Here is a 23,853-nt window from a genome sequence, read left to right as displayed (position 1 = left end):
TCTTACACAGCCGGCAGTGAAATCCTGGCCCCGACTTCTTAGGACGTCACTCAGATCGCTGGATTTTCCCATCAAATACGGATTCACACAAAGTGATCCACGGAAAACTTGTCCTGTGATTTTTATGCTGCACTCCAGGGTCACGGGGGTAACTCCCATACAGGGAAGCGCCAATTGTGAGAAGGACGGAGGTGCTAATAAAGGGGCCCATCAGTCTGTATTATATAAATATGTTGTTACAATTAGAAAAGTTTTCCAGATAAACATCCTGGACTCCAGACTGATACATGTTACCTGCATTGATACATTGTAACATCCCAGACTCGTGCATGTTACCTGCATTGATACATTGTAACATCCTGGACCCCATATCGATGCATGTTACCTGCACTGATACATTGTAACATCCCGGACTCCAGACTGATACATGTTACCTGCACTGATACATTGTAACATCCCGGACTCCACACTGATACATGTTACCTACACTGATACATTGTAACATCCCGGACTCCACACTGATACATGTTACCTGTACTGATACATTGTAACATCCCAGACTCCACACTGATACATGTTACCTGCACTGATACATTGTAACATCCCGGACTCCGCACTGATACATGTTACCTGCACTGATACATTGTAACATCCCGGACTCCACACTGATACATGTTACCTGCACTGATACATTGTAACATCCCGGACTCCACACTGATACATGTTACCTGCACTGATACATTGTAACATCCCGGACTCCACACTGATACATGTTACCTGCACTGATACATTGTAACATCCTGGACTCCACACTGATACATGTTAGCTGCACTGATACATTGTAACATCCTGGACTCCACACTGATACATGTTACCTGCACTGATACATTGTAACATCCCGGACTCCACACTGATACATGTTACCTGCACTGATACATTGTAACATCCCGGACTCCACACTGATACATTGTAACATCCCGGACTCCACACTGATACATGTTACCTGCACTGATATATTGTAACATCCCGGACTCCACACTGATACATGTTACCTGCACTGATACATTGTAACATCCCAGACTCCACACTGATACGTGTTACCTGCACTGATACATTGTAACATCCCGGACTCCACACTGATACGTGTTACCTGCACTGATACATTGTAACATCCCGGACTCCACACTGATACATGTTACCTGCACTGATACATTGTAACATCCCGGACTCCACACTGATACATGTTACCTGCACTGATACATTGTAACATCCTGGACTCCACACTGATACATGTTACCTGCACTGATACATTGTAACATCCTGGACTCCACACTGATACATTGTAACATCCTGGACTCCACACTGATACATGTTACCTGCACTGATACATTGTAACATCCTGGACTCCACACTGATACATGTTACCTGCACTGATACATTGTAACATCCCGGACTCCACACTGATACATGTTACCTGCACTGATACATTGTAACATCCCGGACTCCACACTGATACATGTTACCTGCACTGATACATTGTAACATCCTGGACTCCACACTGATACATGTTACCTGCACTGATACATTGTAACATCCCGGACTGCAGACTGATACATGTTACCTGCACTGGTACATTGTAACATCCTAGAATCCAGACTGATACATGTTACCTGCACTGATACATTGTAACATCCCGGACTCCACACTGATACATGTTACCTGCACTGATACATTGTAACATCCTGGACTCCACACTGATACATGTTACCTGCACTGATACATTGTAACATCCCGGACTCCACACTGATACATGTTACCTGCACTGATACATTGTAACATCCCGGACTCCACACTGATACATGTTACCTGCACTGATACATTGTAACATCCCGGACTCCACACTGATACATGTTACCTGCACTGATACATTGTAACATCCTGGACTCCACACTGATACATGTTACCTGCACTGATACACTGTAACATCCCGGACTCCACACTGATACATGTTACCTGCACTGATACATTGTAACATCCCGGACTCCACACTGATACATGTTACCTGCACTGATACATTGTAACATCCCGGACCCCACACTGATACATGTTACCTGCACTGATACATTGTAACATCCCGGACTCCACACTGATACATGTTACCTGCACTGATACACTGTAACATCCCGGACTCCACACTGATACATGTTACCTGCACTGATACATTGTAACATCCCGGGCTCCACACTGATACATGTTACCTGCACTGATACATTGTAACATCCCGGACTCCACACTGATACATGTTACCTGCACTGATACATTGTAACATCCTGGACTCCACACTGATACATGTTACCTGCACTGATACATTGTAACATCCCAGACTCCACACTGATACATGTTACCTGCACTGATACATTGTAACATCCCGGACTCCACACTGATACATGTTACCTGCACTGATACATTGTAACATCCCAGACTCCACACTGATACATGTTACCTGCACTGATACATTGTAACATCCCGGACTCCACACTGATACATGTTTCCTGCACTGATACATTGTAACATCCCGGACTCCACACTGATACATGTTACCTGCACTGATACATTGTAACATCCCGGACTCCACACTGATACATGTTACCTGCACTGATACATTGTAACATCCCGGACTCCACACTGATACATGTTACCTGCACTGATACATTGTAACATCCTGGACTCCACACTGATACATGTTATCTGCACTGATACATTGTAACAGACTATCAGGACAGAAGAGAGATCTGTGTTGCTGAATGTGTTCACCTCACAGAGGATTTTGTAGGCTGGATACAATTGGAACAAACCCTCAGCTGTGAGAAGTACAAGGTGCTCAGCATAAAGTAATTTCAGGACTTTCTTTTAGAGTAAGAAATATCAGAGTTTCTGCTGTATTTGTATTTCCGTCTTGCGGCCCTTTTTGTGCAGCCGCTATTCTCATCTCTAGGAGGCGGCGGCACCATCAGACGTTGCTGACCTACATTCTGCCGGTTGCTGGATGCTCCTCTCTCTGATGCTGTTTGTCATGTCTTCCACGTCTGCAGCAGCCTCGCAGGAGGAAGCCGTATCGCCAGCCAGACCGACATCTTGTGCTGTTATAAATAACATAACTACGTACTAGACAAGCGGATTGAGGTCTCCGTTGGTCAAGCCAAGCCTTGGCAGTTTTTCCTTTTTTTTGCTTTTGCCTCCGGATTATGTACTGGATTGCACATTTTTTGTCGTAAATCTAAAATGATACCAGATGATGCAACATTGATACATGTGCACTCATGACAGGGACGGAGTATGGGCAGTGGGAGGTCATAGAGTGGAAGCTGCAGGGTCCCAGCAGCACAGAGTATGTCAGGAGAGGGGTGTGCTGATCTTATGGGAGCTCATAGATTGAGCATTACATAGCGCAAGAATCGGGGTCTAATGATGAGGTACAGACATAATGTAAGGAGCAGTTTCCCCTTTACTACAGAGTATTTCTGAAGAGGAGTGTGCTGATCACATGGGACATCGCAGGCTGCGAGTTACAGTACATAGAGGAAGGAGTGGACTGCGAGTTACAGCACTTAGTGAAAGGATTGGACTGTGAGATACAGTATATAGTGGAAGGAGTGGACTGCGAGTTACCGCACATAGTGGAAGGAGGAGACTGCGAGTTACAGCACATAGTGGAAGGAGGAGACTGCGAGTTACAGTACATAGTGGAAGGAGTAGACTGCGAGTTACAGTACATAGTGGAAGGAGTGGATTGTGAGATACAGTACATAGTGGAAGGAGCGGACTGCGAGTTACAGTACATAATGGAAGGAGTAGACTGCGAGTTACAGCACATAGTGGAAGGAGGAGACTGCGAGTTACAGTACATAGTGGAAGGAGTAGACTGCGAGTTACAGTACATAGTGGAAGGAGTAGACTGCGAGTTACAGCACATAGTGGAAGGAGCAGACTGTGAGTTACAGTACATAGTGGAAGGAGCGGACTGCGAGTTACAGTACATAATGGAAGGAGTGGACTGTGAGTTACAGCACATAGTGGAAGGAGCCGGACTGCGAGTTACAGTACATAGTGGAAGGAGCGGACTGCGAGTTACAGTACATAGTGGAAGGAGTGGACTGCGAGTTACAGTACATAATGGAAGGAGTGGACTGTGAGATACAGTACATAATGGAAGGAGCGGACTGCGAGTTACAGCACATAGTGGAAGGAGTGGACTGTGAGTTACAGTACATAGTGGAAGGAGCGGACTGCTAGTTACAGCACATAGTGGAAGGAGCAGACTGCTAGTTACAGCACATAGTGGAAGGAGCAGACTGCGTGTTACAGTACATAATGGAAGGAGCGGACTGCGAGTTACAGCACATAGTGGAAGGAGCGGACTGCGAGTTACAGCACATAGTGGAAGGAGCGGACTGCTAGTTACAGCACATAGTGGAAGGAGCAGACTGCTAGTTACAGCACATAGTGGAAGGAGCAGACTGCGTGTTACAGTACATAATGGAAGGAGCGGACTGCGAGTTACAGCACATAGTGGAAGGAGCGGACTGCTAGTTACAGCACATAGTGGAAGGAGCAGACTGCTAGTTACAGCACATAGTGGAAGGAGCAGACTGCGTGTTACAGTACATAATGGAAGGAGCGGACTGCGAGTTACAGCACATAGTGGAAGGAGCGGACTGCGAGTTACAGCACATAGTGGAAGGAGCAGTGTAAAACAAAGACCAGGCAGCATCAGATGAATTTTTCAAGATAGCTTCAAACTCTTTATTCCTCCATCAAAGGAAAACCTGCGACGTTTCGGTCACTATCGTGACCTCTCTCAAGCATGATAGTGACCGAAACGTCGCAGGTTTTCCTTTTGATGGAGGAATAAAGAGTTTGAAGCTATCTTGAAAAATTCATCTGATGCTGCCTGGTCTTTGTTTTACACTTCTACTGGCTATTGGGTCGTGATCCAGACCAAGCTGGGCTGCTGCATCTATCTGCTCCTCACTGCACTTGCAGTAGAACGACCGAGATCAGTCTGGTGAGAATCCATGTGAGTGCTGCTGTTGGCTTTATTATTCACTTGCATAGTGGAAGGAGTAGACTGCGAGTTACAGTACATAGTGGAAGGAGTGGACTGCGAGTTACAGTACATAGTGGAAGGAGTAGACTGAGTTACAGTACATAGTGGAAGGAGTAGACTGAGTTACAGTACATAATGGAAGGAGCAGACTGCGAGTTACAGTACATAATGGAAGGAGCAGACTGCGAGTTACAGTACATATTGGAAGGAGCGGACTGCGAGTTACAGTACATAGTGGAAGGAGCGGACTGCGAGTTACAGCACATAGTGGAAGGAGCAGACTGCGAGTTACAGTACATAGTGGAAGGAGCGGACTGTGAGTTACAGCACATAGTGGAAGGAGCAGACTGTGAGTTACAGTACATAGTGGAAGGAGTAGACTGCGAGTTACAGTACATAGTGGAAGGAGCGGACTGTGAGTTACAGTACATAGTGGAAGGAGCGGACTGCGAGTTACAGTACATAGTGGAAGGAGCGGACTGCGAGTTACAGTATATAGTGGAAGGAGCAGACTGTGAGTTACAGTACATAGTGGAAGGAGCGGACTGCGAGTTACAGTACATAGTGGAAGGAGCGGACTGCGAGTTACAGTACATAGTGGAAGGAGCGGACTGCGAGTTACAGTACATAGTGTAAGGAGTGGATTGTGAGATACAGTACATAGTGGAAGGAGCGGACTGCGAGTTACAGTACATAGTGGAAGGAGTAGACTGAGTTACAGTACATAGTGGAAGGAGTAGACTGCGAGTTACAGTACATAGTGGAAGGAGCGGACTGAGTTACAGTACATAGTGGAAGGAGCGGACTGAGTTACAGTACATAGTGGAAGGAGCGGACTGTGAGTTACAGTACATAGTGGAAGGAGTGGACTGTGAGTTACAGTACATAGTGGAAGGAGCGGACTGCGAGTTACAGTACATAGTGGAAGGAGTGGACTGCGAGTTACAGTACATAGTGGAAGGAGCGGACTGCGAGTTACAGTACATAGTGGAAGGAGCAGACTGTGAGTTACAGTACATAGTGGAAGGAGCGGACTGCGAGTTACAGTACATAGTGGAAGGCGTGGACTATGAGTTACAGTACATAGTGGAAGGAGTAGACTGCGAGTTACAGTACTTAGTGGAAACAGCAGACTGCGAGTTACAGTACACAGTAGAAGGAAAGGACTGTGAGTTACAGTACACAGTGGAAGGAGTAGACTGCAAGTTACAGTACATAGTGGAAGGAGCAGACTGCGAGTTACAGTACATAGTGGAAGGAGCAGACTGCGAGTTACAGTACATAGTGGAAGGAGCGGACTGTGAGTTACAGTACATAGTGGAAGGAGCGGACTATGAGTTACAGTACATGGTGGAAGGAAAGGACTGTAAGTTACAGTACACAGTGGAAGGAGTAGACTGCAAGTTACAGCACATAGTGGAAGGAGCTGGACTGTGAGTTACAGCACATAGTGGAAGGAGCCGGACTGCGAGTTACAGCACATAGTGGAAGGAGCCGGACTGCGAGGTACTACAGTGCATAGTGGAAGGAGCAGACTGCGAGGTACTACAGTACATAGTGGAAGGAGCCGGACTGCGAGGTACTACAGTGCATAGTGGATGGAGCCGGACTGCGAGGTACTACAGTACATAGTGGAAGGAGCTGGACTGTGAGTTACAGCACATAGTGGAAGGAGCCGGACTGCGAGTTACAGCACATAGTGGAAGGAGCCGGACTGCGAGTTACAGCACATAGTGGAAGGAGCCGGACTGCGAGGTACTACAGTGCATAGTGGAAGGAGCAGACTGCGAGTTACAGTATACAGTGGAAGGAGCCGGGTTCCAGCAGTGCAGAGGGTATCAGGAGAGGTGTGAGCTGATCTTATAGTAGGTCATAGACTGAGTGATACACTGCAGAAGGTGCAGGTTCCCCATCAGCACAGAGTATTTCAGGAGATTGTGCTGATATTGATATATATAAAAGACTGAGCAAGCTTCTCAGCAGCACAGAGTATATCAGGAGAGGGTGTGCTGATGCTTCTCCCATTACAACTGAATGTAGTTGACCACTTTGAATAAATTTTTTATGAAGCTGCGCCTTTTAGGCTCCTGAGCTCGTACAGGACGGACATGTCTGCCCCTGCACCCCTCATGTGCTGGGGTTATAACCCCCGTGTCTTCCTTTTGCTCCTGACTCTGCTGACTTTTCCTTCTCCTTTCTCTTTCTCTGCTGCTGTCGCTGGTGAATTTGCTGTGTGTTTGTGTTTGTTCCTCTCATCAGAGGACGGAGGAATACGCGGACCAGGAACCAGGTACTAACACACCTCCCCACAACTGCCTGTGACATGAAGCTGGTCGCACCAGCTGTGACCGAGGGACAAGAACTTACTGACGAGCTGCGACCAAGAGACGGGGCGACTGCAGCTTACTGAGGAGTTGTGACCGAGGAACAAGAACTTAAGGCCCATTTACATGGAGCGATGATCGCTCAAAGATCACTCAAACGATAGTTTAAGTGACAGCTTTGAGCGATCATTTTACATAAACTATTAAGCAGCTACTTAAGAGCAATTAACTGTGCAAATGAAGCCTTAGCTGAAAGCAGTTAATAGCCCGAGGGCTCTTATCTGCATTCAGTTCCATTGTTCTCCAATGTAAAACAATGCTATCAGCACTACCTGCGGAGAACTCCTGATAAGACCGCACAATGATTTTTAGGTTGACCTGAATTCAATGATCAGCTAGCTAGCTTTTCGTGCACGATGGCCGCGTGTTTAGATGCAGCGATTATCGCTCAAACGATCGCTTTTTAGCGATTTTTGAGTGATCACCGCTCCGTGTAAATGGGCCTTTACCGTCGAGCTGTGACCGACGTACCAGAACTTACTGACTATCTGTGACTGAGAGACAGGGCGACTGCATCCTATGGCCTATTTACACGTAACGAATGACTTGCAAAATTTGTTCAAACGAGCAAAATGCACGATAATTGCTACATCTAAATGCAAAATCATTCAGCATTATTAATTTACTTTTTCTTTGTCTCTCAGTTTCAACTAGTATAAAAATCATTGCTGGTTCGCTGACTTCTCTCTGCGTTTAAACGCTCGCGGCTCAGCACATCACATAGAATATGAAGCGCTTAGCGAGAAGTTAGCGATTCTCAGAGATGACATTCAGAACAACCAGTAGTGACGTCACCCGCTCATTTAGATGATGGTCGTTCCATGTAAATGGGGCATAACTGACGAGCTGTCATCGATTATATGTGACGACTAGAACTTATTGACGAGCTGAGACTGATTGCTTGTTCATGATCTAGTAGATTGCATTGGTAACCAATCACACATAGGTTATTATAATGCAGTAGGGGGGATAAGCAGCTGCAGGACACTTCATGAGTTGCTTACCACCCAAGAAAACAATAGGATAGGACAAGAAAAGTCATCTGCGCTTTCCCCACTGCGAGACCCCATAGTCATTAGATCGTCAGACCACAAAATATCACCCTATGGCTTCGCTTTTTGGGATAGGGAGAATACCATGGGAGGAGGGGGAGAGTTATCTAGTGGAAGGAGCTGATTGCCTAGCAGTACAGAGCATTTCAGGTGACAAGTGTGCTGCTCGGGTGGGAGGTAACAGACTGAGAAAGTGTAGGGTCAATCCAGCAGCACAGAGTATTTCGGTGTACTGGTTTTGTGAGAGGCAGTGACCTGTAAACTGGCGATCTGCAAGTGAAGGGTTGTAGGTTTTAGGTGAGTGAAGGCATCAGGCCTGATTAGGGACTGGGGAACCACACGAGACGGACTGAGCTGCGGGCACCGCCGCGGGACGGACTGAGCCGCGGGACGGACTGAGCCGCGGGCACCGCACGGGACGGACTGAGCCGCAGCGACCTGTTCCTGGGGGTAGATGATGAGAGGCTGTGACGTCATTAGCTGAATATATTCTCTCGGTTCTAGGATTCGGGCCAGGCCATCCCATTGGTAGTTGAGAGCTGCATCCGATACATCAATTTATATGGTAAGACTGGTATTCGTGCTCTATGATATGTATCCGTGATGTTGGTGCGTGGGGAGCAATAAGAGTCATGTAAGAGTTTGTCCTCTATGTCACATCACATTATTAATACAAGAACTGTCTGCTCTCCGCAGGTCTGCAGCAGCAAGGAATATTCCGGGTTCCTGGATCTCAAGTTGAAGTCAATGATATCAAGAATTCATTTGAGAGAGGTGAGTGACGCTGCTCCGCAGGTGACACTGCTCTTTGCTGAGTGACACTGATCTGTGGGTGACGTGGATCCGAGAGCGATGCCAATTTCTGAGTGACTCTGTTCTGTGACTGATGTGGATCTGTGAGTTACCTAAAGCTGTGCCGACACTGTTTTATATATGACTTTACATACAGTATATGTTCACAGTAGTCCTGCAGTATATGCAGAATTGTGAGGGACGATTCCTGCATGAAGATTTTTCATGAGACTTACCGTTTGGTTGTGTTATGTGATTGACCACTAGAATAAGCTAGCTGAAGTGCTGATCCAAGCGCTGTTACTGCTTGCTAGCTGATGACGGGTTTGTAGACTTTCTTTTGCGCCAATCTTCAGCTAGTGAGCATTGACAGCGCTCGGATGAGTTCTTCAGCTGGCTTGTTCTACCGGTCAGTCTGGCCCCAACACCCGGAGCGCCAGCAATCAGACCTTCTGACATGTTACTATCAAATGTCAAGTTTTTAGAAAGTGCAATAACAGGGCAGAGGCTAAATTGCTTGCCGCTGGCTGTCCGACTGCTGGGAATAGAGAGGTGGTGTGCATACTTAACCACCGCTCCATTCACTTCTGAGGACAGGTGGAGAATGATGCTTTCAGCAGTCATCCTCCGTCCCATAGAAATGAATGGTCATACATGTACACTGCTGTTCTATTCACATGAGATATAGTAAATCAAAAGTTGCATATATTACAACCATAAAACTTATGCTCAGCTGCATAATGGATAGGCAAAAAAGAGGCGCAAAAGCCTCAATAAAAAGAATTACATTTTATTAAATAGAATTATATTAAAATATCACATAACAGAAGAGATTAGTTCCCAAGAAAAAAGTATAAATAATGCATCAAAAAAGGAAGGCATCTAGCAGGGGCGTAAGTAAAGGCCCCTGATGCAAAAGGTGAGCTGGCCCCCCCCCCCTCTATCTGTACCCGTACCCATACCCATACCTAAACCATGCTGCACAGAGACATAACTTGAAGCTTCTGGACCCCAATGCAAAACTTGTAACAGGGCCTCCAACTATAATGCTTTATTCATAGTACTGGGCTGCCTATATGGAGAAGAGAGGCCTTATGGGCCCCCTAAGGCTTCTGGGACCGGGTGCAACCGCATCCCCTGCACGCTCTGTAGTTACGCCCCTAGCATCTAGCATGTCATGTTAATAGAGAAATGTCTATGAAAAAGATATCCCATGCTGTAATATGTTACCAATGATGACTATAATACAACAAGCATATTGAATACTACATGGTCAGATGTACAAGACAATAATAAAAACATGAACATAACAATAGTGCCAACATTATGACCTGCGCCCCGACGCGCGTTTCACCAAACTTCCTCGAAGGGGGAACTCATCTCTTCTGTTATGTGATATTTTAATATAATTCTATTTATTAAAATGTAATTATTTTTATTGAGACTTTTGCGCGCTGACCTCTTTTTTTGCCTGTCCTATTCACATGCGGCATGTTGGCGCACTGGTCTCGGGCTCACTACGGGCCCAGCGATCAGCCATTTTTTTCCTTATGCTGCGCAAAAGGAATAAATGTCATTAGTGGAAAATGCCTTTAAAGGGACTCTGTCAGCTTGAACGTGCTGTCCAAACTGCTTGTTCTCTTTAATTAAAGGTTTTGCCCACTTTTAAACTATTGATAGCCATTTTCTCTGGAAAGGCCATCAATATTAGATCAATGAGGTCTGACACCCAGGACTCCCATCAATCAGTTGCTCTCTGGGCTGGTGCACTTGTGCATTGAGCTGATTTCTGCAGGAAGCAGACAGCTCCGTTCTCACTGCTGTGGCCAGGCTTGGTATTACATGTAAAGTTCTCCTTGAAGTGAATGGCCTGCAATACCAAGCCTGGACACTGCAGTGAGAACGGAGCTGTCTGCTTCCTGCAGAAATCAGCTCAGTGAATGAGATAAGGTGCCCAGAAAAGAGCTGATTGGTAGTGGTCGCTGTTGACGGATCCCCACCTATCTAATATTGATGACCTATAATGAGAATAAACTATCAATAGCAAATCTGAATGGCCACAGTCCCTGACACTAAGCCCCACCCACAAAAAATAGAAAACAACGGTCATGGATGCTGTAAAATAGTAAATCATACGCCAAAATGTGTGGCTGGCATACGCCAGACATCGGGCATAAACCGTGTAATAAATGTGCCCAGAATCTATTGCAAAGTTGTAAAACTTGTCATTATTCAGAGTGATGTCAAAAAGCCGGATCCAGCGCTGTATGTCACTACTAGCGTCCTATAGTGCAATAACAAAAGTGCACTTGAACAGGAAGGCATGGATGCATTACATGAAGGTATGGCGCACGGCCTCTGGGGGCCCCGGAACGTGGATTTCAATTTTTTTGTTGTGGCCACTGTAGGAATGAGAGACTATGCTTTCCTTAATTCAGTCATGGCCGCGGTCCCACGGGACGTAGAGAAGCGCGGAAAGCTGATTTCTGCTTCTCAAATGCTACTCTTCAACTTTGCAATTAGGTTTCACTCTTTCTCTCTTACAGGGGCCACAGCGCAAAAATGAAATCCATGTTCCGGGGTTCTGTGCACCATACCATCATGTAGCGCCTCCATGCCTTCCTATTCAAGTGCACTATTATTCACTATAGGACGCCAGTACTGAGATAGCGCTGGAGCTTTATGGCCTGTATATCGACCTTTTTATATACTTTTGTTACTTGTTAGCAGAGCAATCATTCCAAGGTAATGTACAGGTTAAAGGACACGGCCCCACGTAACGCCCACGGGGCGTCTGAGACAGAGATGCAATGCTTCCAAAAACTGCACCGACATTTTTGCATACAAACAGCTGTTTTAGCACAATACTACGCGGCCAACTGCGGTTCACCTACGGCGGTCACTACATGTCACATATACTAAGAACTGTATCCAGGGAATGCTTAGATTTTCAGGAATTGTGCCAAAAATGGCAATATGAAAACAATGTGTGAATAAACCGAGGAAACTGCTGTTTGTTCGATGAGTATTTTAAGCTCTGATAACTCAGTGCAGTTCTTTCTTTGTCCAGGAGAGGACCCCCTGGTGGAGGACCACAGCGAGCGGGACATTAACTCTGTGGCGGGAGTGCTGAAGTTGTATTTCCGTGGTCTGGAGAATCCGCTCTTTCCCAAGGAAAGGTTCCAGGACTTGATGTCTACAATCAGTGAGTATCACCGGAGCCGCAGCTACAATGCCTGTATGTGACGCAGTATGGACACCTGTATGGGGACAGCCTTTGGGCAGGCTCACAGAAGCATCATTTCACTGCGTATAACACACACAATATATGCGGTGAATGGAGCCAATGAAAGTACATTGATTTTTATTGATCCATGCATACTTGCATATAATACATAAAAGAACGCAGCATGTTCTATTTTATTGCGTATTACATGCAGTAGAGCTCTATTGTTCTATATGAGTGCGAAATAAACTGTACATACACAATGACATTGCATATGTGCGGCATTTATACACAATGTCGCTAAGTGAAAGAGCGGGCAATTAAAAAAAAAAAACAATGAAGACTGCGTTTGATAGCGTGCATGAGATACACTGTCATATGCAGTGAAAAATCGCTGCCATACACGGCGATATGCCGGCTCACACGGGTACAACGCTGCATTATACACGCAGGGTCTTACTACACACTGGTGTGAGCCTGGCCTTTGTAAGAGGGGGATTGCTGGCTTAGCCCTCATTTGCTGTTTGAGTAAAACTTGTCATTCAATGGCGCTAACTTCTTTCTCTTTCCATTCCAGAGCTAGACAACATGTCAGAGCGCGTTCATCACATCCGTCAGATCCTCATCACATTGCCGCGAGCCGTCCTTGTGGTCATGAGATATCTCTTCGCGTTCCTCAATCAGTAAGTCATTAGCACAATCGGGTAGAAGTGGGTGCAGCGAGGGTTATAGAAGGAGGAAAGGGAACTGCGCCGAACACCTGGGGGTCCCATAGTGAACAGAGACATGTAGAAAGGGAGACAGAGCAATGGCGCACTGACTTAGGCTGACTGTACACAAACAGATTTACATTGCGGAATCTGCGGTCAGCTTCCGCACCGTGGATCCGCAGCAAATACCGTTCGTAACATGCTATGTAAAAGCGCTTTTTCCTGCACACTTACAGAAACCAATTGCGATTTCCGCGAGCGGAGGAAAATTGCAACATGTTCTATTTTAGTGCGGATTTTGTACGGACAGCCCATCCACAGTGGACATTCCGGATAGGTGGTGAATACCCACGTCATCACTTTTTTTTTAAAATCTGTAATGCGCATGTCCGACGGCAACTTGCTGCAGCCATCCGCAGTACAGATCAAAAAGAGAAAATACAGGTAGGCGTGGACACCGGCTGCGGTTAGGGCCGGATTTTACTTCAGACTTCCGCATTCAGCTTCTGACCTGATCGTGTGCAGGCGGCCTTAAAGTGGTTGCACCAGAATTTCAAGTCATTCCCTATCCACCGGGTATCCACAGGATAGGAGATAAAATACTGAGCAGTGGGCTCTTTGGGGTACCTGGATGATCTCAGTCCTCTTCCTTTCTTGCCAGTGGGGTTTAGGTTGGCACACGGCCTTTGTGCGTACTATAAGCTGTTTTGCGCTGTGATTTCTTACAGTTTATCTCAGTACAGTGATGAGAACATGATGGATCCGTACAACTTGGCCATCTGCTTTGGCCCCACATTAATGCCTATCCCTGATGGACAAGACCCGGTGTCCTGCCAGGCGCATGTCAACGAGGTTATCAAAACGATCATCGTTAACCATGAATTGATCTTCCCCGCTCAACGTGAACTGGAGGGGCCAGTGTACGAGAAGTGCATGACCGGGGGCGAGGAGTACTGGTACGTGCGTTGGCATTAAGTATAGGCTTTATATGTCAGCTGGTATATAAGATGGTATATAGGAAATGTCACTTAGGCTCCCCGCACACTTCTGTATTTGGGACTGTATGCTGTCCATGGTAACTCATAATGCACATTGATTTTTTTCTCATGTGGACTAATTGTCCACGTGAAAAACTCATAGCATGTTCTATTTCCCTGCGATTATATCACAGAGGGTCGATCGGCTGACAGAGGGAGTTTGTACCCATCTTTAACCACTTATATGCCGCACTCAACTTAGACCACAGCATCTAAGGCATTGTAAACTGGGATCAGAGTTCTCTCGAATTCCGGCTGTTGCAGAGGGACCCTGGAGGATAAGTATGAAGAATGTGTTTGTGCACATCATGTAAGGCCAGGTGCACATTAGCCATAACTGCAAGCTATGCATCGGACTGTGCTGTCTGCTATATATGGACACAGCACACTGATCTGTAGTAGCGTGATACAGTCAGGAATAGGACATGCTATCAGTTTTTACTCACGGACTATCAGTGCATATGAAAAAACAAATCAATGTGCATAGCCTCATAGGTTATAATGGGGTATACGCACTGCAGCGGACAAACCCTTGTCGATGGAAAAATATAACCTGTATGGCTGTGAATTGTGAAGGTGGAAAAATCCCCCTGTTCTGAAAGGGGTTGTACCAAGGTAGAAAGTTATCCCTATCCACAGTTATCCCTAACCCCTGCATATGTCCAGAAAAGATCTTCCATGTCCCATTCTGCATGTCACTGGAGAGGTCGCTTCTTCCCCTCTGTGACACCAGCAAGAAGTGAGCGCTGTCCAAGCATGCATAGTCAGTGCTCCATTCATTTCGATGGGGCTGATGGAAATACCAAGCAGTTGTGGCTCAGGTTGTGTGCTTGCCCAACAACCGCTGCATTTATCTCCTCCTCATTATGGGGGGTTCAGTAACTCCACAGTGAGGAGTTCAGGGGACACAGGACCCTCGATCTTGATATCGACGGGGATCTCAGCAGTGAGACCCCACCGATCAGCAAGTTCTCCCCTATCCTATGGATAAGGATTACTTGCAATCTTGGTACAACCTCTTTAAGTACCAAACTAGGCCGTGACCTTAAAGGGGTTGTCCCAAGTCTAGCTGTTTTGCTTCAGGAAGCAGACAGCTCCGTACATTGCGCAGTGGCCCGGGTTGGTACTGCAGACAGTGTTTTATCTACTTCAGAGTGCATTCACACAGGTGAGTGCGATATCCATCCGAGAAGCTCAGACCAATATTGCACTTGCACTATCTTTCAACATGATACGCAGCAAGCTCCCATACACTTCTATGGCAGAAGAAAAAGAGGGAGAGGGAGGAAGTTACTCTGCGTACAACGCTGTGAAAAGAAGACAGATCGCCCTAGTTAAGCATTATTGGTCATTCCAAGCATTTTCTTTGGATTGTTGCTTGCTATCGCTTCTGCGTATTTTTTAACATACACGCAGCAGCGCACCATGTGAATGGCTTTAACCATGCAAATAAAGATCAGGATTCGATTGAGTCAAATCTTCATTAATGCAATTTATATTATGGGTACGGGCGCATGTAAAAACGCATACGGTCGTGTGAAGGAGGCCTAAAGGGTTGATTCTGGGAAACCGATGTTTAGTCCCAATAGTGATTTTCTTTGTATCTCCATATAGTGACAGTCCTCACAGTGAGCCGGGTGCTATAGATGAGGCTGACCATGATAACGGCACAGAGCCCCACACCAGTGATGAAGGTAAGGTGGGCTACAAACACCCACAACCTGCTACTATTTTATAAACCCTGTGACTCAACTCAATTCTTCATCATTTACTGTTTCACTACCAGTGAATAGGAACCTTATGACTACACTTGTAGCAAACCTTCAGTGACATTAGGTCTCTAGATGTAAACAACAATGTTCTGATTCACTTGCAGTAAGCAGAGCTCTTGAATACAAGAAGTAGTGTGGAAAGAGTAATGTCTCCATCTAGTGGCTGATATGTAGAATGGCGCTTGAGCCCTATTATATGGTTTATAATGGTGCCTTAAACCTATCTGCTTTGTTAATTCTGTCTTCCTAGAGGTTGAGCAGATTGAAGCCATTGCTAAATTTGACTACACGGGCCGTACACCGCGAGAGTTGTCCTTTAAGAAAGGGGCATCCCTGCTCCTGTACCACCGAGCATCAGAGGACTGGTGGGAGGGTCGTCACAATGGAGTGGATGGGTTAATACCGCACCAGTATATTGTGGTCCAAGATCTGTGAGTAATCCAGACTAAACCATGTGATGGTTTATAGTCATGTGACTGGCGGTCTGAAATCATGCCGCCTTCTCCTATGCACATTACACACATTGCTCAATTCTTTACCCGTCCCCGTGAGACATTCTTCTCTTCCCATAGGGATGACGCATTCTCTGACAACCTGAGCCAAAAAGCGGACAGTGAGGCAAGCAGTGGACCTCTTCTAGATGACAAGTCATCCTCTAAGAACGATATCCAGTCGCCCACCGAGCACCTACAGGAATACTCCTTTGCTGGCATTTTGGGCAGGTTCGTTGGACGTAGGTTCTAACTTTAACCCCGTGTGTCTATCATTACATCATCTCCAATAACCTATCTGTCCATTACAGGGTCAGGCTAAGATCTGACGGAGCAGCGATACCACGCAGGAGGAGCGGAGGAGACAACCACAGTCCTCCACGAGCACTAGGCCCCTGTATTGACACCCCTCCCCGAGCTGCTGCCTGCCCCAGTAGCCCACATAAGTTATCTCTGAGCCGAGGACGGGTGGACAGTCCAGAAAAACGGAGAATGGCGACATTTGGAAGTGCTGGGAGTATTAATTACCCTGAGAGGAAAGGACTAAATGATGGGATACCACTGAGGTCCGTCACTGGGGGGACAAGACACAGCAGCCTGGGAGACCACAAGTCCTTGGAGGCAGAAGCTCTCGCTGAGGTACCGTGGGCGATCCTTACTACCAACTAATCCAATAGAACAACCTGGAAGTCAGCCAGTCAGTGCCCAGAGAGGTAGCAAGCTAGTGTCAGCTCTGTAAACAGTATTGAGGTCACTGAGGAGCGAGATGCCTTGGTGACAATGCTATTGTTTACAGACCAAGTGTAGAGATATCTCTGGGGTCCTTTCTCAGTCTCACTATACAGTGGTCTCGTAGTTTCTGGTCACGGAACCTGCAGGACCTGATCGAAGAGGAGAGCCTGCTTTGATCATGCCACTGTCGCTTTGGTTGCCAAAGGGTTAAATGGCTGGGATCAGATTCCTCTGATCAAAGCCGTTAGAATAGGATCCTTTCTGTCGGAACACAGTCAAGCTGGCACAGGACACCCGTCCAGGACTTAAAGCTCATTCACATTGGTATTTTTCCAATCTGTGTGCCATCCGTGTTTTTAACTGACTGAACACAGACAGCACACTGGCCCATTTAAGTAAATTGGGGGATTTGACTTGCATGTTTTTTTTATGGACCGATGTTGCATGTAAAAAAAGACAGAAAAACAACACATGTCCTATTTTCGTTTGTATTCACGATGTAAAAAAATCAAATCAAAGCCTAAAGAAATGCAGCAAACATGGATGGTACATGGGTGTGCGCTGTATTCTTTACGCATGTTGCCACAGAACAGTGAAAACTAAAAAAAAGTGACTTCAATTGGGCCTTGTTGTAGTTTTTTTGCACACTTGAAAACCGGATGACACATGGACGTAAAAAAACGCACATACGCAACAAAAACACATGCAACACGCACATACAATGCGTTAGAAACTCTTCAGATTCTTTCACTTTTTTACATCTTGTTATGTTGTGACCTTATGTTTTCCCATCATTCTGCACTCAATACCCCATAATGACAAAGTGACAACAGAAATCGTTTAAACTTTTAAAATTTTTTAAAAATTCAAAACTCTCATTTTGCATTGACATATGTATTCACACCCTTTGGTATGCCACATGACATTTAGCTCTGGGGCTTCCAATTTCTCTTGATCATCTTTGAGAGGTTTCTATACTTTGATTGGAGTCACCTGTGGGAAATTCAGCTGACCGGACATAAAAGACACCCCTGTCTATATAAGGCCTCACAGATCACAATGCATATCAGAGCTAAAACCAAGCCATGAGTTTTTCCAAATAGCTGTCTGTCTGTAGATTTCGGAGACAGGATTGTGTGGAGGCACAGATCTGGAGAAGCTGCAAAAACATTTCTGCTGCACTGAAAGTTTCCAAGAGCCCAGCGTCCTCCATAATTCTTACAACAACCAGGACTCTTCCTAGAGCCGCCGACCCACCAAACTAAAGTAGGAGAAGGGCCTTGATAAGAGAGGTGACCAAGAACCCCATGCTGACTCAGGCTGAGCACCAAAGATCCTGTGTGCAGATGGGAGAAACTTGCAGAAGGTCAACCATTACTGCAGCACTCCACCAATCTGGGCTTTATGATGGAGGAGCCAGAAAGAAGCCTCTCCTCAGTAAGACACATTAAAGCCGCCTGGAGTTACCAAAAAGAGCCTAAAGGACCCTCAGACTGCGAGAAACAAGATTCTCTGCTCTGATGACACCAAGATGGAGCCTGGTGGTGGCAGCATCATGCTGGGGGACAGGGAGATTGGTCAGGGTTGATGGAAAGCTGAATGGAGCAAATACATAGATAATGAAAACCTGATCCAGAGCGCAAGGGACCTCAGACTGGGCGGAAGGGTCACCTTCCAACAAGACAATGGCCCTAAACACACAGCCAGGACAACACAGGAGCGGCTGAGGGACACCTCGGTAAATGTCCTTGAGTACCCCAGCCAGAGCCCTGACCAGGAGCCAACGGAACATCTCTGGAGAGACCTGAAAATGGTTGTCCACAGACGGCCCCCATCCATCCTGACAGAGGGCAGAAAATCCCTAAATCGAAGTGTATAAACCTTATGGCACCATCCCCAAGAAGACTGGAGGCTGGAATCGCTGCCAAAGGGGCTTCAACTAAATACTGAGTACAGGGTGTGAATACTTATGTCAATGCAGATTGGGAGTTTTTCATTAAAATAATGTACAAAGATTTCTCCCATTCTGCTGTCACTTTGTCATTATGGGGTACTGAGTGCAGAATGATGGGGAACACAAGGCCTCAACATAACAACATGTAAATAAGTGAAAGGGCTTAAAACTTTTTGAATGCATTGTACATGCAGTGAAATCGGTCAGTTTTTCGCAGCCTGAAGTAGCATACGCCCATGTGAATGAGCCCTAAGGCCTTGCTGTCATGCAGCTGTTTTAGAGATGTGATTTGGCTGTAAAAAAAACCACCAAATCGCAGACAGGTCGCAGGCGACTTACATTGCAGTCCAAAAATCTAACTTTTCGGGATTATTTTGCGCTGTGGTCATGGTCGTATTATGTTGCAGCGTGACCGCACTGACAATTTTGGATGCCATTTTGCAATGTGACACCGCGATCTTCATGTTTCGCAACCAGTCGCCATGCAGCCCTAAGCATATTTCACAGTGCTGTAAATTGGCATATTGGAGGTTGATAAGAGGTTAATATAATAATCGTTAGAACAGGAGGATCTTAGATCCCTTAGTGACTCTAACTTTCCTTCGCAGGACATTGAGAAGACAATGAGCACGGCGCTAAATGAGTTACGGGAGCTGGAACGCCAGAATACGGTCAAACAAGCACCTGACGTTGTGCTGGACACTCTGGAACCCATGAAGAACCCGTCTCTTAGCACCCCCAACTCTGAGCCAGTCAGCCCCCTGCACACCATTATGATACGGGACCCTGATGCCGCCATGCGGAGAAGTAACTCCTCCAACACAGAGATGATGACCACTTTCAAGCCGGCACTGTCGGCCCGTTTGGCTGGAGCCCAGTTGAGACCACCTCCTGTGCGACCTGCCCGGCCAATGGTCCAGCATCGATCTAGCAGCAGTAGCAGTTCTGGGATGGGCAGCCCGGCTCTCACCCCTACAGAGAAAGTATTTCCTAACAATTCGTCGGAGAAGTCCGGGACTATGTAACATTCCGCCATTCCTGGTGAGGGGCCTTACTGGCAACAGTTGGAGAGAGTGTTCGGAAGAGGGGGCTCCGACGTTTACAACATACACATCCCCACTTTTCCATTGCTGGTCCAAGCCAAACCTCTCTAGATGAGACGTAAGTCATTTCATCTCCAGCCCATTACTGCGTCCAAAACCAACCTTCAGATTGCCTTAAAATGCGTCAACTCCGTTTGGTAAATCCACTTTCCGTTTTTAGCTTTTTCCATTCATTGGTTTTACCTCAGTCTTCTGTAAGTCACGCAGAAGGATATATATATATATACACACACAACAGGTGGATCCGGAGGAGGCTTTTCATTGTCTGGGTTCTTGAGACTATGAATGAAGGTTCTAAGCGAGGACATCGTTCTTCAAGGAGTGAGGAGTCTCCTCTGTCCTGGATCGCTGGTCACTATCCTGCTGCTGTATTGGTGGGATGCAAACATGGCTTCCAAGGCCTTGGGGGGAGGGGTAGTTACTTTGTGTGACGTACCTCAGTCCAAAATGTGAGGACCGACTTGCTCCGCTGATCTAGAGCGATATGTAAATTTGTAGATACTTACTCGGAAATGTTAGCTATGTTGTTAACCCCATGTAGGCCACAGGCCTTGCGATTTATAAATATATACGTGCATAAACATAGCATCTCATGTAGAACAATGTGAATTATGCTTGAATTTTAAAACCATAGAAAGGTTGTATGTGCCGTCACTGGAAAGGAGGTATATATGTATATATATAGTACAAGTATACACTACGATACGCCCTTAGATTTGTACCTCTCCGCCATCTTCTCTGGGATTCAAATTGGACAAAGAAAAAGCACATGAGGTAGATCAGAGACTTAAAGGGACACGGTCGTCACCTTTAAGTCCCATAAACTATGTTATGAGACTGAAAGGTGATAGGACAGGGAGTTCGGAGAGGTAACGTTCATAATAACTGGCACCCCATTCCTGGAGAAGTCAATGTGAGCCAGCGGCTTGACTCCTTCTTCAGGCAAATCTCCCATTTATCTCTATGCAGAAAGAATCAAGCTGCTGACTTTGCAGGGACACCGCACAACAACAGGGTGCCCAGTGAGTATGAAACACCGCATCCTCCCTGGACTCTCAGTCCTCTCACCTTTGAACCTCATAACATAGTTTATGGGGCTTAAAATTGATGAGAGTGTCTCTTTAAGGAACGTAACCTGGGCCATTCGTGCTTCTATACTAATAACCGTTCTAGGCCTGGGCATGCTGGTAATTATAGTCCCAAAACCAACCGAGCTTAATCGGTCACTAATGTTGTTGGTGTTGAAAAAAATGACTGAACTTTGAACAAATGTTATCGTCCTCAAAATAATGTAGAAAGTGCAGCTGTGAGATCTCAACCCTCCTAAGATCTATATTCTGGTCCATAGGGGGCAGTATTAAAGGAGTGTTGATGCAATAAAGAAGGATGAGGGCTGGAAGTGCATTTGTAGCAGTGACAACCTTTTGTGAGTCAGAAATGTGTTCAGCCAGTTGTCGCTTCCCTTCCACCACCCTAGGCAGATGATATAATGTGCGCTACCCAGCAGGGGGCGATGGTGAACACAGGAGAAAGCAACAATCCCTTGTCTGTATAGTGAACAACCAAGAACAAACCGACCTGCAATAAGTGACACCAAATTACAAAATCTTCACCCCTTTAATATAAAACTCAAGAAAGGGCTCATTCACATGGATGTAAATACGCTCCACATATTACAAAGTGCTGAATCCCCATTGATTTGCATTGAGTTATTTGGACTTGCGTTTTTGTGTGTGTGTGTGTGTGTGTGTATGCGCACCATGTCCTATTTGGGTCCTTATTATGGACAGAAATAACCCATTGAAGTCAATGGAAACATGTAAATACACAGTGACTATGCATGATTCACGCATATTCACTGCATATTTCCGCATTAAATCAGTGGACCTGGGCTTTATTTGCGCTTTTGAAAAACGCTGTAACATACGCAAGCAGAGCCATATACACCGGAAATACGCAGTGCTTCGGTTCATAAAAACGCTGTGTATTCACGGACCAAAACCTGCATTCGCCCATGTGAATGAGCCCAAAGACTAAAGGGGACTAGAGGAACCCTAAGGCCTCATGTCCACGGGCAAAAGAAGAATTAAAATCCACAGCAGATTTTAACTCTTCACCTGCCCGCGGATCCGCACCCCATAGGGATGCATTGACCACCCCCGGGGTAGATAAATACCCGCGGATGGTCAATAAAAGTGATTTTAAAAAAAATGGAGCATGAAAAAATCTGGACCATGCTCCATTTTCGTGCGGGTCTCCAGTGGGGACAGCTCCCGCGGGCTTCTATTGAAGCCTATGGAAGCCATCCGGATCCACGGGAGACAAAAATCAGATTTTACTCACCCGCTCCGTTTCTTCTCTTCGCTGCGGCGCCATCTTCTCTCAGTCACGGCCGGATCATTTTGCTTCGGGCCGGCGCATGCGCGGGGCACGTCACCGACGTCATCCTGCGCATCCGCCGGGCCGAAGAAAGAAGATCCGGCCGCGACGCAGAGAAGATGACGCGGCAGCGAAGAAAGGATCCGGAGCGGGTGGGAGGTGAGTTTATTCTTATTTATTCTTATTTTCAGCCCTCATGTCCGCGGGGCAGGAGGGACCCGCTGCAGATTCTCCATGTAGAATCCGTAGCAGGCCTGATTTTCCCCGTGGACATGAGGCCTTAGGCCAACACCGCACTTGGCGGAATAGCTGTGGGCAATCCACAGTGGAACACCCGCAGTAATTATGCTGGAAGTCCTCGGCAACCAGATCGGCTCCTTAATGGTGCGGATTTGGCTTTGCTTTTAATTGCAGATCAGCCGCGGAATTTAACACTTTAATTGCAAGCGTTGAATTCCGCAGCATAAAAGGACATTCGGCAGCTTGTAAAGGTGTATTAAATCCCCTCTACATGGCTTGTAATGTAAACGCTGTGGCATTTCTGCTCCGAATCCACCGGTGGAAATTCTGCAGCATTTACGGTCCATGTGAAGACGGCCTAAGGGTACCTTCACACACAGCGGATTTGGCCACGGTTTTTGAATAGGATCTACTACATGATTTCACCATTTGTATTTCAGGGGTTGAATTCCGATGCATAAATCCGCAAGATGAATAGACACTTCTCAAAAACGCTGCAAAATCGTTGTGAAAAATTTCTGTACTGTTTGAAGATTTAAAAAACATCCCCATTACATGGCTTGTACTGTAAAAGGTGCGAAGTTTCCATTGCAATTCTTACCCCACAAATTCTGTAGCCCTTTAGTCCATGTGAAGGCGGCCTCAGGGTGCGATGACTGTCCATTGTAACATGGCTTCTAGAAATAAGATAATATGCCAGTCTCCTTATTTGGATTCTTCAGTGTCGGGTATACAGTGGACGCAGGTTTACAATGTGATCATGTTGTCACCAGATCACAAGTGTCAGTAATATTTGTAGGAACCGATTCCCAGGTGACAGCATTCTCATTACCGCAAATACCTTTTTTACAGTCTAAATATGGAGATAATCATT

General features: G+C 46.2%; 1 protein-coding gene across 2 annotated transcripts in view; it reads left to right on the top strand.

Moving 5' to 3' along the window:
* SRGAP3 (SLIT-ROBO Rho GTPase activating protein 3) overlaps positions 1-22,796 on the top strand; it is a 93,744-nt gene extending 70,948 nt beyond the window's left edge. Inside the window, exons 12-22 of one of the 2 annotated variants that reach the window (XM_066596985.1) lie at positions 7,367-7,397; positions 9,048-9,108; positions 9,240-9,317; positions 12,406-12,540; positions 13,139-13,244; positions 14,000-14,227; positions 15,923-16,002; positions 16,331-16,511; positions 16,653-16,802; positions 16,883-17,210; positions 19,866-22,795. In XM_066596985.1, coding sequence (XP_066453082.1) covers positions 7,367-7,397; positions 9,048-9,108; positions 9,240-9,317; positions 12,406-12,540; positions 13,139-13,244; positions 14,000-14,227; positions 15,923-16,002; positions 16,331-16,511; positions 16,653-16,802; positions 16,883-17,210; positions 19,866-20,282 — 1,795 coding nt within the window. In that variant the 3' untranslated portion in view covers positions 20,283-22,795. Of the gene's footprint in view, positions 1-7,366; positions 7,398-9,047; positions 9,109-9,239; positions 9,318-12,405; positions 12,541-13,138; positions 13,245-13,999; positions 14,228-15,922; positions 16,003-16,330; positions 16,512-16,652; positions 16,803-16,882; positions 17,211-19,865 lie in introns of both variants that reach the window. The other variant, XM_066596984.1, reaches the window with a different exon arrangement.
* The last annotated feature ends 1,057 nt before the right edge of the window (positions 22,797-23,853 follow it).

This window comes from Eleutherodactylus coqui, chromosome 3 (genome assembly GCF_035609145.1).
Source record: "Eleutherodactylus coqui strain aEleCoq1 chromosome 3, aEleCoq1.hap1, whole genome shotgun sequence".
NCBI lineage: Eukaryota > Metazoa > Chordata > Amphibia > Anura > Eleutherodactylidae > Eleutherodactylus > Eleutherodactylus coqui.
This window is presented reverse-complemented; position numbering and strand designations above follow the sequence as displayed.